The 19,451-nt window shown below is 37.5% G+C and overlaps 1 protein-coding gene across 1 annotated transcript in view; it reads left to right on the plus strand.

The window, feature by feature from the left end:
- Positions 1-19,451, plus strand: part of Arhgap5 (Rho GTPase activating protein 5) — an 84,108-nt gene that overhangs the window by 29,906 nt on the left and 34,751 nt on the right. Inside the window, exon 3 of the mRNA XM_045155634.1 lies at positions 12,269-12,416. Coding sequence (XP_045011569.1) covers positions 12,269-12,416 — 148 coding nt within the window. The remainder of the gene's footprint in view (positions 1-12,268; positions 12,417-19,451) is intronic.

Here is a 19,451-nt window from a genome sequence, read left to right on the forward strand (position 1 = left end):
GTAATTACTTTTTGAGTTTCTTTGTTTCACTCAGCATTTATTCAAGACTGCTTTTTATGTTGCTTTCTGAGGGATAGGGCTAAAAAAAAAAGTACCTGATCCCTCTTCGTACAACATAATATTTGCAGTCTCTCTATAAAGTTTAAACTCTTCAAGAACTTAAAGCCATTTGAAGTGTGACTCTTACTTTTCTACCTTCATAATTCACTACCATACAGTTTTAAATCCATGGAATATCAAAACAGATGCCTGATCGTGATTATGTAGAGCTGCTGTGAAGATTAAGATCGTGTGTATTATCTTACAAAGTGTCTAATATATACAGTTAGTGGCAAGTTAATGACAGTTTCTAATTTCTCAGTCATTAATCTTATATATAGTAGGAACATGTTTCAGAGAAAAAGGTCTTAACAGACTAGATCGTAAATGCTTGAAATATCTCTGACCTCATCCTTTGTAGATAGGTGTACTGTTTGAATACTGGGCTTGAGTCCTATCTAGATATTTTGAGACTTAAGTACTGGGATGTAAGTATTATTAAATAGCTAGTAGTGATATTTTTTCCTTCTGATAAATATGTTTCTGACTTTTCTGTCCACAGTAATCTGGTATGTTATACATGTGGGAATGCCTCAGTTCTTATACATTTGTTTCCAAATGTACACAGAGCTGGCTGTTTTTCCCTATAACTTTATGACAAGTAGTCATTCTTTTCTATGAGTCAGTTGGGATGCTTAAGATTAGGCACAGCCATTTAGTAACACTCCAGAGAATGGAGAATTAGGTAAATAAAACTTTCAAAGAGTTGGTAAATAAACCAACAGTACTTGGTATATTTATTAGCATAACCTTATATAATAGCAATTCCTCAGGTTACTACTGCTTATAGTATGTTTGCTTCTTTCAGTGTTTTGTTACCATCCATTCTGTGTTAGTTATTGTGCCTGATAGAGGAACTGAAAAAAGAAAAGTTACCAGATTTTACCTAGTATTCTGGAGGTTGTACTAACTACTTTGATTTGTTTACTGTCAAAAGTTAGTGGCAATGAGAAAATCAAGACTGACTTCTAGATTTATAGTTTGAGCAACTGGGTAGATTTATTGTCTGTGAAGACTAAGGCAAAGAGGGACTTGTTCTGTGTTTTTTATATTACATTCAAAAATATCTGTATTGGCCTGGAGAGATGGCTTAGTGGCTGAGGTACTTTCCTGCAAACCCTAAGGACCCAAATTTGATTCCCCAGTACCCACGTAAGCCAGACGCACAAGGTGATGCATGTGTCTGGAGTTTGATTGCAGTGGCTAGAGGCCCTGGCATCCCCAGTCTATGCATCTGCATCCTTTTCCTTCTCTTTGTCTCTCTTAAATAAATATATATTTAAAATACCTGTATTGACACCCAGCTGGAAATAACAAAGTCTAAAGATTAGATTTTAAAATCTGGGTCTTATAGACAGAGTTCCCAGAATCTAAAAGAATTTAAATCTGGAATTTGATAAATTCTCTTAAGGGCACAGAACAGTTCTAGATAAAAAGAGAACTCAGACGTAAAGAGGAAGAGTTGTGGGCAGGTGAGAATGAAAAGAGAAAAGAATAGTGATAAGGAAGCAAAAGAACAAGTGCTTAGCTTTCGAAGAAGTGTTAAAGAATTGGTGAGAAGCCAGGTGTGATGACACATGCCCTTAATCCCAGCATTTAGGAGACATAGGTAGGAAGATTGCCTTGAGTTCTGTTTACCATGAGACTACATAGTGAATTCCAGATCAGTTTGGGCTGGAATGAGACCCTACCTCAAAAAAAGAATTGGTGAGAACACAAAGATGAAAACTTTCTTTCTTTCTTTCTTTCTTTTTTTTTTTTTAGGCAAGCCCAACAGGCTTTTTTTTTTTTTTTTTTTAATAATGAGAGTCTGAGAGAGAAAATTTGTGCTCCAGGGCTTCCAGACACTGAAATCAAACTCCAGTTGTGTGCACTACCTTGTATGCATGCATGACCTGGTGTGCTTGCATCACTGTGTGTCTGTCTAATGTGGGACCTGCTCAGACGAACATGAGTCCTGAGGCTTCACAGGCAAGCACCTTAACTGCCAAGCCATTTCACCAGCCAGAAAGGTTTCATTCCTGTTTAATCACATGAAAGTATCTGATGTTGATTATTTAGTAGAATGATAAGGGAAGCCAAATGTAAGTGGGTGGTATTCTTTGAGATTTGTGACAATTTGATAAAGAAAGATTCATTTGAAATGGGTAGGCTAGAAATGCTGAAAATAATTTTTAAAAAGTCAGATTGGCCAGGTGTGGTGGCACCTGCCTTTAATCCCAGCACTCCAGAGGCAAAAGTAGGAGGATCACTGTGAGTTCGAGGCCACCATGAAATTACATAATGAATTCCAGGTCAGCCTGGGCTAGAGTGACATCCTACCTCGAAAGTCGGATTGACATATTCAGAAAAGTTGTCTGTGAAGAGAAAATTGAGCTGTAATCAGAAGACAATATGGGAATCAAAGGAAGGTTCTGATGCTTGCTTTGTTTCTTTTTTGTTTTGTTTGTTTGTTTTGGTTTGGTTTGGTTTTCGAGGTAGAGTCTTGCCTCTAGTCCAAGCTGACCTGGAATTCGCTATGTAGTCTCAGGGTGACCTCGAACTCAAAGTGATCCTCCTACCTCTGCCTCCCCAGTCTGGGATTAAAGGTGTTTGCCACCATGCCCGATGGTCTTTTCTGTTTCTTAATGACATGTGATTTAAGGACAGTAGGAAGGGATAGTTAGGTAATACTTGTACCTCAGTGAGTTTCTTTAATTGGACTGTATTGAGAATCTCTTGAGTGAGGGACAGAAGTACCAAAGTATCAGTTTTCGTCAAGGTTCTCACTTTTTTTTTTTTACCATATGCATATAGCATATAAGATATGTGTTAATCGGCTGTTTGGTTGTTTACAAGGCTCCTTTCTGGTCAGCAGCAGGCTATTAGTAGTTAAATTTTGGAGGAATTAAAATTATTTATAGAGTTAATGTAGAGTGGAGAGCAGACTCTAGAAAGTCCTGAGCAGCTCTTTGGTTCCTATTACATCCTGGAAGGAGCATAGCTGTTGTAATGACTAACACTCAACCCCAAGCCCAACACCATAGGCATCATTGAGGATAAAGGAAGGGAACAGCTCACACGTGCAAGTACTGAAATGTGACCACCATGAAGGTTTGGGGAATAGTAAAATGATTAAATATAAGATTGCAACAATTATGATTTCATTACCAGAATGACACTGAGAAAGGTATATCTGCATATTTGATGGCCCCAGTGAAGTACTTTGCAATGTAAAAAATAGAGACAATGGGGGCTGGAGAGATGGCTTAGTGGTTGAGGCACTTGCCTGCAGAGCCAAAGGACCCAGGTTCAATTCTCAGGACCCACATAACCCCAATGAACAAGGTAGTTCATGCTTCTAAAAAAATAGAGACAATGGAATTTGGTGTCAAAGGAAAGTATGTGGAGACAGCAAATGTTACAAGGCCATTGTAGTTTCAATTCAAGACAATATGTATCAGATGGTAACCACTATAGATCTGTCCATGTCCTAGAGGTCCTCTGCACAATTACCAGCAGAATAACAAATTGGTGAGAATGGGGTGAGGGAGCTAGTAGTCTGAAGGTCTTAATAAATACAGAGATTCTATGGGTGTGAACAATAGTTATTAGTGTTCAGAACAGAAAGATCATGAGATAATATGAATGGGAGACACTGATTACAATTACACAGGGGTTCTCCTAGCTGATGATTGACCAGAGAATATAACAGTGAAGAAGGCAAGAAAAATCAAGATGAAGTCCAAGATAAAATATAGATTCTCTGGGCTAGAGAGATGGCTTAATGGTTAAGGTGCTTGCCTAAGAAGCCTAAAGATTCCCCAGTATCCACATCAGCCAGATGCATAAGGTGGCACATGCATCTGGAGTTCGTTTACAGTAGCTGGAGGCCCTGGCCATCCATTCAAAAAAACAAAGATTTAGATTCTCAGTATTGGCAAATACAGCTTTGATTACCAATATAATTCCTGGAAAACTTAAAACCACAGGATTGCAAAGAAACAAAAGCAGCTGATTTACCTATCAGCTGAGAATCTGCTCTAGAGGTTGAGCAGGGTAAGACTGGGTAAATGTCAGTTTGCATATCTACTATTATCTAGTCATCCAAAGAAATTCCAGAACTAAGTAATGAACAGATTTGTCCATTTTAGTTAGATTGAACACCTTGCGTGCTTATTTACCTTTCATCCATTGATTATATAACTAGGCTATTCTGCATTGTCTTTGCAGCTTAAGGCTTTTTTATTACTTTTACCTAAAGACATGTCTTTGGTAAAACAAAGGTGTGGAGGGTTTTTTGTCTTTTTTCCTCAATATACCTTTAATAGTTTCAAGATTGCTTCACATCTTGTCATATATAACTTTTTTATATATAACTTAAAATTTTTAATTCTTTATTTATTTGCGAGACAGAGAGAGAATGGCCACACCAGGGCCTGTAGCTACTGCAAATGAACTCCAGACGCATGTACCCCTTGTACATTTGCCTTATGTGGGTCCTGGGGAATTGAACATGGGTCCTTTGGCTTTGCCTTAACTGCTAAGCTATCTCTCCAGCCTTAAAAATACTAATTTAGGGCTGGAGAAATGGCTTAGTGGTTAAGCGCTTGCCTGTGAAGCCTAAGGATCCCGGTTCGAGGCTCAATTCCCCAGGACCCACGTTAGCCAGATGCACAAGGGGGCGCATGCATCTGGAGTTCGTTTGCAGTGGCTGGAGGGCCTGGCGTGCCCATTCTCTCTCTCTCTCTCTCTCTCTCTGCCTCTTTCTCTCTCTGTCGCTCTCAAATAAATAAATAAAACAAAAAAAATTAAAAAAAAATACTAATTTATAAAAAATGTTTACAATGCCATTTTTAAATATCAAGTCAACAAACTACAAATATCTTTTAATAAAAGGTCCTAAGTTTTTTTTGAAGTTAGACTCTTGATTTTCAACTAGCAGTGAACGATGACACCCCAATTCCTTCATGTTAAAGGGTCACCCTTACTTATATTAGTATATATGATTTATCTTTGGAGAAAAGTGATATTTTGCTGTTTATACTGTTCTTAAGCTTTATATTTGAACTTAAAACTCAGTCTTCATTCAAGTCTAGGGTTTTCTTTCCTTTTAAAAAAATGAACACATATCTAATTATATATATTGATGGGTTCATTCTGTGATTTCCATTCATCTAACACACTCTGATAAAGTTCAACTGTTCTTGGCCCCTTCTTTGAGTTGATTTTGCTTCCACATATAAGAGAAGATACATGATGCTTCTCTTTCTGTATCTGGCTTATTTCACTTGTCTTTTCCAGTTCTATCCATTTTGCTGCAAATGACAGGATTTCTTTATTTTCTGTATTCATTCATTTGTTTGGTGGGTACTTAGACTGATTCTATCTTACCTATTGTGAATAATACTGCTAAAAACATGGATATGTAAATTGTTTAGTATGCTAATTTCATGTCCTTTGAATGTTTACCCAGAAGTATAATAGGTTGGATCATATAATAGATCTATTTTTAGGGCTTTTAAAATTTTACTTATATACTTAAGAAAAAGAGAATATGGGTGTGCCGGAACCTCTTGCCACTGAAAACAACTTTCAGATACATTTGCCACTTTGTGCATCTAATTCTTCATGGGTATTGGGGAATTGAATTTGGGCTGATAGGCTGTGCAAGCAAGAATCTGCTGAGACATTTCCCTAGCCCTCTTTTTAGTTTTTTTGAGGACTTTTCCATACTACTCTCCATAGTGGGTGCTATGTTCTTTATCACTAACAGTAAGTTTTATCTACATTTCTTTCTTCACATCTTTGCCAGCATGTATTTATTTGTTCTGATAGCCATTCTAACTCTGAGCTAGTATCTCATTCTGTCTTTGATTTGCATTTTACGTGGCTAGTGATGAGCATTTTCTTACACATATTTGATAGCTGTTGTATGTCTTCTTTTGAGAAATGTCTTTTCAGTGCATTTGTCTATTTTAGTTAGTCTTTTTTCCCCATAACTTTGTTCCTCATGCTTTCTCAATATTAACCCTCTGTGAGATGGATACTTTACAAATACACTTTTCCCATATAGTTTGTCTGATCTTCACTGTGTTGATGGCTTCCTTTTCTGGGTAGAGGCTTTTTAGTTTGTTGTAATCGCATTTGTTAATTTCTATTTTTGTGCTTTGTGCTTTTGTAATCCTATTTAGAGAAGTCATTGCCTGTACCATTGTCTTTAAAGTGTTACCCATTATTTTCTATTAGTTTCAGTTTCCGGACTTAAACTACATTTAGGTCTTCATCTTGAGTTGATTTTTGTGCATATAGGCATGAAGGATAGGATTGAGTTTCAGTGTTCTACATGTAGATAGTCAGTTTTTCCAATACCATTTATATTCTTAGAAAATTTATTATTGGTGTTTATCAATTCTAATCATATCATCTGCAAACAAGGATAATTTGACTTCCTTTTTTACTATTTGTATGCTTTTTGCTTCTTCACTGGCTAAAGATTCTAGTTTGTATTGAGTAAGAGTCATGACAGTGGATGCCTTTGTCTTCTCCTGATCTGAGAGAAAGCCCCCATTCAATATGAGATTGGCTATGGGTTTGTCATATATACTTTTATTATGTTGAGATATAATCCTTCTGTTCCTTATCTGTTCAGTTGCTCATCATTTTAACTCTGTGGATTCTCATTAATGGTTAGCTCATTTTATTTTTGTATGTAATCTGAAAGATTTTAAGATAGCTGTTATTACTCAATTTGCTTGTGTTTCCTTTTACTTCTTTCTTGGTTTCTAATCTATTTATCATTAGCAGAAAACTTGAAATATGAAGAAACTATTCACCTTAGTCCTTTTTAGAAAATATATTAAGCTACTCTTTTAGTTTATTCTTACCCCAGTATATACTAATACCCTAGCACTGTTTCTTATATCCCACCTTATGTTTCCTAGTAGAGTAGGTTGAGGCTTTTGGTTCTGGCCCCTTGACAAATAATTTTTATACTTTATAGTTTTACCTAGAAAATAAAAGGTTATTTTTTTCTAAAAGGTTATATATTTTTAAATATTTTTTATTTATTTGAGAGACAGTATCCTCAATCTTTGGTAATAAAAATGTATTAAAATTCCTTCCTTTATATAGCACTTGTGACATGGAAACCCTCCCATGTCCCGCCCCCCCAAAAGAGAAGATGAGACATGTAATGTTGTAGGGGGCAAATAAGAGGTAAGACGGTGTAAGGCTACTAGGACGGGACTGGAAAAGAACAAGTAACAGGGTGGGGCCTTGTGCTACCACCTATACCTGGTGATGCCCTCCTGGGCTGCCTGGTTTACTGTTTCATGAGCCTTTCAGGTTTCCATGGGAGAATGATGTTAGTAGGCCCAGTTTTGTGAGGATCTCCTTCAGGTCATCAGAATTGCTGTGATTTTGAGACAACAATGACCTTGTCATATCTAGAAGATAGGATTCCACAACAGATGAAATGGAAAAGGCAATAGAAATGGCCTGTTTTATGGAAAACTTTAGGAGTTTTGGACATTAAGAATTCTCTCAGACTTTCAGGTGACAATACAGTTCATTGAGGAAAAAAATGAATTCAGAGTATTCATTTGCAAGAACATGGGTGAGTGGTTATTTACCTGAGCATGAGTGCAGCTTTGCAGTGAAAAAATTGATAATATTCACTCTCATCCTATTCTCCTCTCTTGTCCTCTTCCCCAGCACAACTATTAACTTCTAGTAGTTCCTCAGAGTGTAATGGGGCTTCATGAGCTCCTTTTCCGTCCATGACAGAATGGTGACTAGCCTAATCTTGGGCATGTAAACCACAGGTTACTATTAGTTAATGAGTATAAGGACTATGTCATGGCAGAAGAAAGCATTCCACAGCCCTTCTCTCATCCTTAAAGCTTTTTCATTCTTTCTACTCTCTCCTCTGTAATGTTCCTTGAGCCTTAGAGTACTGACCATGCAACAGTCAACTTATTTCAGTACTTTCATCAGTTTTGAGTCTCATCAGTAATTGCCTGAAAAAACAAAAAAGCTGTGAGCAGCACTTACCTATGAGCATAAACATAAACCTTTGGCAGGGACAACATGGTCATTTAGAAAAACAGCGCTACTAGGTTTTCCCCCTGGGGTCTATAACCTTCCCAGCCATGGAGTTTTGACCAGCCTTACTATGCCAGGTATGGATTCCATTCTGTGAAATGGGCTTCATATCCAATCAGAAAGCAGTTTTTTTAATCTTTTAACAGTCATGCCATTATTGTACTAATGGAGCACATCTTACCTGGCAGATTGTGGGTCTCATGTGTCCACAGTTGGGTAAGACTGTTGTTGACTTTTCTTTCCCCATCAATCTGCATACCACCTTTTGGCACTATGAGAGCTCACCAACAGGGCATAAGTCTCCATTCCAGTTCCAGCTTGATTTCTTGGTGTTCTTCAACTGATGTGTGTGGTGTCTTCAGCAGTAGGGTTTTGCTATGTAGTTGAGTTGGGCAACCAAGGGCAATAGTTGTGGCCAGTGTTGTTTGAGGACCTCAGGAACCTTCCAGAACAACTCTGCTTAGCACTGGGATTTTCATTAATAACCTATGGCTTTATGGAACAGCATTATCCATCCCTGGAGTATCTCCACTCAGATTCATTTTAATTAATTAAATTGATTATTTGAGAAAGAGGCAGATAGAGAAAGAAAGAATGGGCATGACAGAGTCTCTAGCCACTGTAAACAGACTCCAGACCTTGTGCTTACGTGGGTACTGGGGAATAGCATCTGGGTCTTTAGGCTTTGCAGGCAAGCACCTTAACCACTAAGCCATCTCTCCAGCCCCAAACTCTTTTTCAAGTTAATATATATATTTTTTTTTTGAGGTAGGGTCTCACTGTAGCTGAGGCTGACCTGGAATTCACTATGTAGTCTCAGGGTGGCCTCGAACTCATGGCGACCCTCCTACTTCTGCCTCCCGAGTGCTGGGATTAAAGGCATGCGCCACCATGCCCGGCTAGGCTTTTTCATACATTTATGGTTTTGATTAAACCCCCCTTGCACAATGCTTTTTTAATATGGAAGTCTCATTTCTCACTAAATGTTTATATAAATAGATTTTAAAACTTGTAAATGATTCTGAGTTGATGTGACTTAGTGGCTATCAGGGATGAATCTCAGAATTATGTAGAGAGTTTTCCAAAAATCCTGTGTTTGAACCAGGCATGATGGCTTGTTTATATAAATCTCAGTATTTGGGATACTAAAACAGGGGGATTATTGTGAGTTTGAAGCCAGCCAAGGCTACAGAGAGAAACTCTTACCTCAAAGCAATGACCAAAAAAACCCAAACATGTCCTATGCTATACATTTTCATTGACTATAAAAGCTAATAATCGGTATTTTGAATCCATCACTTACTGTTTTTTGAAGCAAATTTTTACTAGGATTACATGAACATATGGTTCTGTTTTGATGATGGTGGGAGTGGATGGGTCATATAAGGAATGAGGATCCAGGTCATTTCATTAGGTAGATTAAGTTTTGAACCAGCACAAACACTCCAGAGCTCTGTTAGCATCTCAAACACCTTTATGTTATGTTGTGTGTTGTATGTTATGTGCATAACTTGAGTTGCACATAATCTGTATCACCAAAGAGATATGTATATATATATGTATTTATGTATGTATGTATGTATGCATGCATGGATTTCTTGAACTCTGGCAGCTTGCTGGGTGGAACAACCTAAAAATGAAAGGACAAAAATATTCCAGGAGACTAGACTTGAAAGAATATTAAGGGATCCATCAGAAGGCAAGACTCCTCCAGAAGCAAAATAAAGAAATATGAAAGCTATTTTTGGACATTATATGCTATACTTGCTCTCAATCTTCTGCCCTCCAGTTTTACAATCAGAAATGTTTTTGTCCTATTTGTAAGTCTTTGATAATATTTATAGTCAATATGAATAGATTTGAGAGTTTTAACCAGAGATGGTGTTGGACTGAAAAGGAGCTATAGCTGTCAAAAGTTTTCTAATATTCTTTCTCATCTTCCTATACTTCAGAGGGTATGTGTGTGTGTGTGTATGTGTGTGTGTGTGTAATTGAGTTGTTAAATTGTTAAATTGCTTGTTAAATTCTATTCCAGAAAGACTGAATTAGAATTTCAACAGTTTGGTTCTCTACAGTACTCCTTGTGTTTTTGAGTTGTATACACCCTAGTTAAAAATCCCATTTTCAGGAATATCTATTCATGTTTATCAGATCTTTAAATTTATCAGTCATTTAAGTTTTAGGAATTGCTGAATGGAGAATGACTTCGAACTATCTTGTCAACATTAGAAGAAAAAAATTTAAAACTTATTTTTATTGACAACTTCCATAATTGTTGACAATAAACCATGGTAATTTCCTCTCCTCCCACTTTACCGTTCACAACTCCACTCTCCATCATATTTCCTCCCCTTTCAGTCAGTCTTGTCTTTTATTTTGATGTCATCATCTTTTCCTCCTGTTACGATGGTCTTTTGTAGGTAGTATCAGGCACTGTGAGGTCATGGATATCCAGGCCATTTTGTGTCTGGAGGAGCACGTTGTAAGAAGTCCTACCCTTCCTTTGACTCTTCTTTCTGTCACCACTTCCGCAAAGGCCTTGGAAGGCATGATAGAGATACAGTACTGGGCACTCCTCTGTCACTTCTTCTCAGCACCATGGTGCCTTCTGTGTCATCCCAAGGTTACTGCCATCTGAAAAGAGAAGCTTCTCTAACCAAAAGTGAGAGTAGCATTAATATATAGGTATGAACATTAAGAGAAGTACTTACTAGGCAGTTTGGTGAACATAGTATATATACATTTAGTCAGGCACCAGCAGATGTTAATGTTTTGGGGGTGTCAATGACCTCCCTGGCCAACAACTCACTGGAAGGTATCCCATCCCTGGTACTGAAAATTTGCTGGAAACAATCTATGACTTCTGAGTGTTTCATTGTCCAAAAAAGTAGGTTTCCATATGATTTATTTATATCCTCTTAGATTTTGATTAGTCCTCCCTCTACCTTTCCTTTACTCAATCTCTTTCTTCCTCTGACCTCACTTAGGCTTTTTCACCCCCATTAGTCTGTCCTTCTACTTATCTATAAATGATACCATCCTGTTAAGTCCTACCTCTATTTCTATTCCCTTTATGTCCCCTTTCTTACTGGCCTTTGCTACTGAATTTTATTCCTACTCACATAGAAGTACAATCATTTGTGGCTACGGTTCACATATGAGAAAGAACATGTGACATTTGGCTTTTGGGGAAGAAAATTTTTATCTTCATTTTCATATTTCAATGAATAAACCATAAAACAAAATAACCCATTTTCTCTCTAGTGTTAGATTAAAGTTAGATTCTGGAAACTCTTACTTAAATTTAATTTTTACTGTTTTGAAAATTTTTTGAAGTACATTTCTTTCGAAAATTATCTTGACATTAAAAAAAGGCAGTAGGTAAGAATAAAATGGACAAACAAGGGAGAAAGGGTGGCACTAAAGCTTTATGGAGTCATATAACCTCATTTATAATCATCAGTAATTTGTTTTTGCAAATACAGATTTACACAAAAACTATATCTAATTCTACCTCATAAGCTAAATAAAATTAGCAGACCACACATAAGCTTAATTGGGCATTCCTGGTTGTCATCAAGAAATGATCATTTCCAGTCTCTCGCCATCCAGTATTCCCATTCTTTACCTATCCAGTAGTATTTTCCAAAGAGAGTATTTTTTCTAGCTAGCCAATTTTTTTTTTTTTCTATTTATCTTTGTATCACCATTGTTTAAGATTGCCTGTAGCAGAATTGAATTGAGGTCATTACTGTTTGACATTAAGATTGGATGTTGCAGGCTGGAGAGATGGCTTGCCTGTAAAGCCTAAAGACCTAGGTTCGATTGTCCAGTACCCATGTAAAGCCAGATGCACAAGGTGGTACATGCATCTGGGGTTTATTTGCAATGGCTAGAGGCCCAGGTGCACCCATTCTTTCTGTATATGTCTCTGTCCCTTTCTCTCTGTCTCAATTAAGTAAAAATATTTCTTAAAAGATTGGATATTGTTTAAAAGTGTTTTTTGTTTCAAATATAAACTTACATTGCTTGATAACATTGTGAAGAAAATTAATAGTTTTAACTTGAATATGCTTTATTGTAGCAGAAAAAGAAAACTAAGAACTTCAACCCACCAACACGTAGAAATTGGGAAAGTAATTACTTTGGAATGCCTCTTCAGGATCTGGTTACAGCTGAGAAGCCCATACCACTATTTGTTGAAAAGTGTGTGGAATTTATTGAAGATACAGGTAAGATAGAAGATAGAAGAGATTTAATTTAAAGCTTCAGTTTTGCTAAAATTGTAGTTGGTCAAATGTGATTGTTTTTAAAAGCTAAATTTTCAAGATTGATAGTTCTTATTAGTATCATCTTGAGTAGTAGCCATCTGATACTTGAAGGAAGTTTTGCTGTTGATCAATAATGCTTTTGATGGCCTGGAGGGATGGCTTAGCGGTTAAGGCATTTGCCTGAAAAGCTAAAGGACTCTGGTTCGATTCCCCAGAACCCACATTAGCCAGAGGCACAAGGGGTTGCATGCGTCTGGCATTCATGTGCAGTGGCTGGAGGCCCTGGTGCGCCCATTCTCTCTCTCCCTCTTTCTGTCAAATAAATACATAAATAATAGTGCTTTTGATGGTCTTCTTTTGAACCTAGTAAAGACTAAGTTGAAAGCTAAAATGTTAAGCTTACTTTATAGTGGAATTTAAGATAGCTTCATCATATTCTATTAAGAGAGCATTATGATTTCAATTGATAATTACAACGTTTTCTTTCTTTCTTTCTTTCTTTTTTTTTTTTTTTGCTTTTGTTTTGTTTTGTTTTTGAGGTAGGATCTCACTGTAGCTCAGGCTTACCTGGAATTCACTAGTCTCAGGGTGGCCTTGAACTCACAGTGATCCTCTTACCTCTGCCTCTCAAGTGCTGGGATTAAAGGCATGCACTACCATGCCTGGCAGTTTTCAATGTTTTTAACTTACACTATTTACATTACCTGTTTTACACATGAACTTTCAAAATTAGAGCTGTAGTTACAGGTGTATAAAGGGGTAGTCCAGTCTATATATGATGGTATTTATTCAGTAGTTCTAGCTTGATGTGATTTATATAGTTTGAGGGGTTTTATTTGGTGGGGAGCAGGACACTGAGGCAGGATGTCACTCTAGTCAAGGCTGACCTGGAACTCACTGTGTAGCCCCAGCCTGGCCTTGAACTCAGCCTTCTATGTTAGGCTCCTAAGTGCTGGGATTCAAAGCCAAACCTGGGTAGTTTGTTTTGTTTTGTTTTTCAAGGTAGAGTTTCACTGTAGCCTAGGCTGATCTAGAATTCACTGTATAGTTTCAGGCTGGCCTCAAGCTCACAGCAATCCTCCTACCTCTACCTCCTGAGTGTTGGGATTAAAGGCATGTACCACTATGCCTGACTTTTGAGTTATTTTCTAAGAAATGTTACAATTTTTTTTAAGAAGTTTGCTTTTATGTTTATTTAGCATAATGTAAATTGTTAAAAATGAGACTCAGAGGTGGAGGAATAGAGGCAAAAATGTTTTTCTTATTACTTGAAAAATACTAAGGTAAATGGTGAATTAGCATTTATTAATAGAATGAAAATTTGTTCAAGTTAAATTCTTTTTTAAAAAAAAAATACATATTTTTTTGCAAGCAGAGACAGAGGGAGAATGTGAATGGGTGTACCAAGGCCTCTAGCTGCTGCAAACTACTCTAGATGCATTGGCCACCTTGTGCATCTAGCTTTATGTAGTTACTAGGGAATTGAACTCAGGTCATTAGGCTTTGCATGCAAGTGCCGTAACTGCTAAGCCATCTCCTCAGCCTTTGTTAAAGTTATATTTTTTCTTGAATATTTCACAGCAGTTGAGTGACTTGGTTTGAGGTGAGTAAATGAATGTGAAGTGTAAGGTAAATGCAGTTCTAACACAGTTCTTAACAGTTCGATTAGTCCAGGTCAACTAACAAGTGGTTTTTATTTTCAAGTGCTTTGGCAGAAATATACCGGGGTATAGAAGATTAAAGCTAGTTCTTTTGTTGATATTCCTTGCTTTTATTTACTGAGTTTTAAGTGCTCATCATTTGTAGCACAGATGGTCAGTTGCTTAAGAATTCAGTTTAGGGCTGGAGAGATGGCTTAGCAGTTAAGCGCTTGCCTGTGAAGCCTAAGGACCCTGGTTTGAGGCTCAATTCCCCAGGACCCACCTTAGCCAGATGCACAAGGGGGCGCACACATCTGGAGTTCGTTTGCAGTGCCTGGAGGCCCTGGCGCACCCATTCTCTCTCTTTCTCTCTGCCTCTGTCTGTCTGTCACTCTCAAATAAGAATAAACAAAAATTTTTTTTAATTCAGTTTTTATGGTGAAAGCACCCCTATAATCTCAGTATTGAGAAGGCTGAGGCAGAAAGATCAAGGCCAGCCTCAAAGAGAGGGAGGCAGGGAGAGATGCAATAACTTTAAAACAACAACAAACAAACAAAAACCCTGTAAACTTTTTTGCCCAACCTTCATGAAAACATAATGATAACTCCAAGAGTTGGCGAACCAGCTTTATTGCTATAATTTATATACAACAATTTTTTTGTGTGTAAGATATGTATGCATGTATATACACAGTCTCACATGTATTTGGGCATACATGGAGTGTGTTCCTTGATCACTCTGCACATTATTTACTGAGGCAGAGTCTCTCTTTAACTCAGAGCTTGCTGATTGAGCTAGTGTAACTAACCAGCTGCAGGAAGACCCCTCTCCACCTCCTAAACACTGGGATTACAAGGGAGCTGCCATGCCTACCTGACATTTATACCTGGGTGCTGGGGATTTGAACTCTAGTACTTGAGCTTATGCAGCAAGTGCTTTATCCATTGGGCCTCTCCCCAGCCTCTTCTATCAACTATTATAATTGTACAGAATTAATTATATTTATTTATTTGTTTATTTATGAGAGAGAGAGAATGAATGGGCACGCCAGGGACTTTAGCCACTGCAGATGAACTTCAGATGCATGCACCAACTTGTGCATCCGGCTTACATGGGTTCTGGGGAATTGAACCTGGCTCCTTGGGGTTCTCAGGCAAGTGCCTTAACTGCTAAGATATTTCTCCAGCCCCAGGATTAATTTTTATTACTTTAGGTAACCATGACCACAGTAAAGATAGAGGTCATTTTCATTACACCTTATGATTATATATAATTTTAGCTTATTTTTCCCCTAGTGCTGGGAATCAAACCCAGGGCTCTGTACATTACAGGTAATCTCTCTATTACTAATCTATTCTTCAAGCTTTATGTTAATTATACATAATAATGAGTTTCTTGGGCTGGAGAGATGGCTTGGCGGTTAAGCGCTTGCCTGTGAAGCCTAAGGACCCCGGTTCGAGGCTCGGTTCCCCAGGTCCCATGTTAGCCAGATGCACAAGGGGGCGCACGTGTCTGGAGTTCGTTTGCAGAGGCTGGAAGCCCTGGCGCGCCCATTCTCTCTCTCCCTCTATCTGTCTTTCTCTCTGTGTCTGTCGCTCTCAAATAAATAAAAAAAAATTTTTTTTTAAATAATGAGTTTCTTTGTGACATTTGTGAAAATGTATATAATATATTTTGATCCTATTCATTCCCTGTTGCAGTCAGCTTCACGTTGCTGGGATAAACTTCCAAACCAGGCACAAGTTACAAAAGGAAGGGATTTATTGCAGCATACAGATTTAGCAGAAGTTCCTTAATGGTGGAAGAAGCTGGCCCCCTTTCACAGATCCATGCACAGAGGGGAAAAAACAAACAAACAAAAAAATGCCACCAGCACCATAAGCAAACACACTAGGAACTCCAGGCAGAGCACAAGAATTTTGCAAACCTTTAGGCTGGCAATTCCAGATCTGTCCACAAACACACCTTAGGGCTAGCCAGTGAGTCCCAGGAATTCTATCTCACTTCCCTTACACTGGGGTTATAAAGCACACTTCCATGCCTGGTACTTTTTAGGTGGGTAATGGGACCCTAGGATCCACCCACAGTGACACCTCTTCTAGCCAGGCAGCTAGAAGTCCAAAGAGCTTTTATAAAATGATCTGCTGGGGGAAATTCATTCAAGTAACTACACGCACCTATTACCTTCTCTTGACCACCACTGATCAGCTAGTCAACCTTCTACTTTCATGTCTATTTTTTGTTTTGCTTTTGATAACCCAATGCATTAAATTAGGGTTGTTCATCTTCTTTCACCTCTAGAGTAATGTTTTTGAGATTCATCTGTGTAGTCACATGTATTTCTGTTAAAACTACCACATTTTGTTCTTCTTTCATTGTCTGATAGACACATTCAGTTTATTCTACCTTTTGGGAATAGTCATTCAGTAAACATTTATATACAAATATTAGTCGAATGGTAACGAACTGAACAAACTGGCAAACTGTTTACCAGATAATGTACACCACTTCACAGTATCACCACCAATGTATGAAGGTTCAAATCTGCTCACATCCTCACTAACATTTGTATTCTCTGTGTGTTGTGTTAATTCTCACCATATCCTTTTTAATATGAGTTACAGTTAACCTGTAGATTATTTTGATAGTATTGTTAATTTAGCAATATTGTTTCTCAGTTCATGAATGTGTCATATCTTTGCATTTATGTAGGTCTTTCTTAAGTTTTCCAAGTCTGTTTTGTAGTCTCCAGTATACAATTCTTACATTGATTAAATATATTCCAAGGTTTTTATTGGATGCTTTATAAATTGAATTGTTTTCATTTGGGGGCATATGTATCTGTGGGCTGTATGCCTGCCTACCTTTCTTTATGTGTATGGGAACATGTATTTAGGTCTGAATACACTGTGTGTATAAGCTAGAGGTCAACATTCAGTGTCATCTCAACTGCTGTCCACCTGACTCTTTGAAGCAGGGTCTCTCACTAAAGCCTAAAATTACTAGCTAGCCAGTGAGTCCCAGGAATTCTATCTCACTTCCCTTGCACTGGGGTTATAAAGCACACTTCCATGCCTGGGGTACTTTTTAGGTGGGTAATGGGATCTGAAAGTAGGTTGTTACCATGCTTGTCCAGAAAGAGCTATATCCACTCAGCCATCTCCTGAGCCCAAAATTTTAACTGTTTCATTAGTATCATTTTTGCAGTACATATGCAGGCATATAGAAGTGTTTATCCTGTAGCTTGCAAGAATTATTTTATTAGCTCTGTTAAGTGTTTTTGTATGTAAATATTTGGAAGTTCCCCCTCTCTCTCTCTCTCTCTCTCTCTCTCTCTCTCTCTCTCTCTCTCTCTCTGTGTGTGTGTGTGTGTGTGTGTGTGTTTCTGTGGATAGGAGTAGTTGTGCTTGTTTCTGACTTGGGTGGTTTTTTTTTTTTTCTTTGTTCCGAACTGAAATTTTAATACACTGGTGCCCATTGTGAAAGCTGGAACCCTTGCCTTCTTATCTTAGGGGAAAGCTCTGTCATTATTGTGATTTCCCTGTAACTTTTTCATAAATATTCTTTATCATGCTGAGGAAATTCTTTCTGTGTAGCTTCCTGAAGCTACCATAAGAGTCTCATGAAATGAATAAAATAAAATAGCAGAAAATTAGTCTGTCAGTGTTCTGAAGCCTGGATGTTTCAAATCAAGGTGTCAATCAGCCAGTTGGACAAGGATTCCTCCGAATTCTTCCTTGCTTTTGATTTTTAGGGGGAATTCATGACTTGCAGCTATTTATTACTCCAGTCCCTGACTTTGACATATTTTTGTTTGTTTGTTTTGTTTTTCAAAGTAGGGTCTCACTCTAACTCAGGCTGACCTGGAATTCACTATGTAGTCTCAGGGTGGCCTCGAATTTATGGCAATCCTCTTACCTCTGCCTCCCAAGTGCTGGGATTAAAGGCATGTACCACCATGCTCAGCTGACTTTGACATATTTACTGTCTGTTTTCTTTTTGATATGGACACAAAATATATTGGGTTTAAAGAACCACTTGACAACAGCCAATATGACTTAATCTTGAATTATCTCTGCAAGAACCCTGTATCTGAATAAAGTCTCCATCTGAGATTTTGGAAGCTACTATTTTAGAAAATCTTTTGAGGATACACAGTTTAACCCATTAGTAGGTTTAATTCCTAGTATATATTGTTTTGTGGGTTTTTTTTGGTCTTAAAAGGTGTTGATTATGTTGAATAATTTTCCTGTGGTCACAATAATGTGACTTTTCCTCTTTTCTGTTAATTTGCTGTACTGAGTTCACTTGCTTGTTTAAAGTTGAACCACCCTTGCATTCCTGGGATAAAAGTCTCACTTGTGGGGCTGGAGAGATGACTTAACGCTTAAGGCACTTGCTGTGGAGCCTAGAGAACCAGGTTTGATTCCCCAGAACCTAGGTAAGCCAGATGTACATGGTGGCACATGCATCTGGAGTTCATTTGCAGTGGCCAGAGGCCTTAACATTCTTATTCTCATATTGTCTCTCTCACACACTTGCATGCATACATACATAAAAATAAAAAGATATGTCTCGCTTGCTCATTGTGCAGGTATGCAGTTTGCATTTTATTGAAGAGTTTTTTGTTTATGCTTAACAATATATTGTTGTACTTTGCAATTTTCTCATGTCTTTGGCTTTAATGCCAACCTCACAGAATGAGTTAGAAAGTGTTTCCTCTTACAGAATGGTACCATGGTATCAGTGTTCTCCAGTTTGAAAAGTATGCAGTCTTCAGAGTTTATTGAGACATTTCTATGTTACAGGCTTATGTTCCCTAATTTTTACTCCTACATCTTGTGAAATTTATTTTTTGGGTCTCTGTTTTGTTTTCAGTGTGCCTCCTACCATTGTTGTAATGCCATTTTCTATTTCTAATTTGTAATTTCTGATCAGCTGTCAGGAAAACACAAGGCCAAGTCAGATTAAATTGTGCTTTTTGTTAAATTATATAGAATCTGTAGAAAAAAGATGTGTCTGCTATAAAGGAACTTAGGTATTTTATTGATAGGGTTTTGACTCATCTTATAGACTATGGTAATTCATAGTCCTTTTTGGTCACTTTTTTTTTTGTTTTTAGTTATGGTTTATTAGTTGATCAGATGACCAAGTTTCAGATAGATGAGTTTTACTTTGCCAGAATTTTTATTTGCATGTGGATATAGTGAACCTCAAATGCCCCACTATTACACATTAATTATAAAGATATAGGAACAGTCTCTAAAGCTTAGATATTTCTGGTAAAAATAAGTTAGAAGGATAAGTGCTAATGGCATTCTTTATGTTTTTGTAAATATTGTATTCTGACACATT

The sequence above is a fragment of the Jaculus jaculus genome, chromosome 7 (genome assembly GCF_020740685.1).
Source record: "Jaculus jaculus isolate mJacJac1 chromosome 7, mJacJac1.mat.Y.cur, whole genome shotgun sequence".
Classification (NCBI taxonomy): Eukaryota; Metazoa; Chordata; class Mammalia; order Rodentia; family Dipodidae; genus Jaculus; species Jaculus jaculus.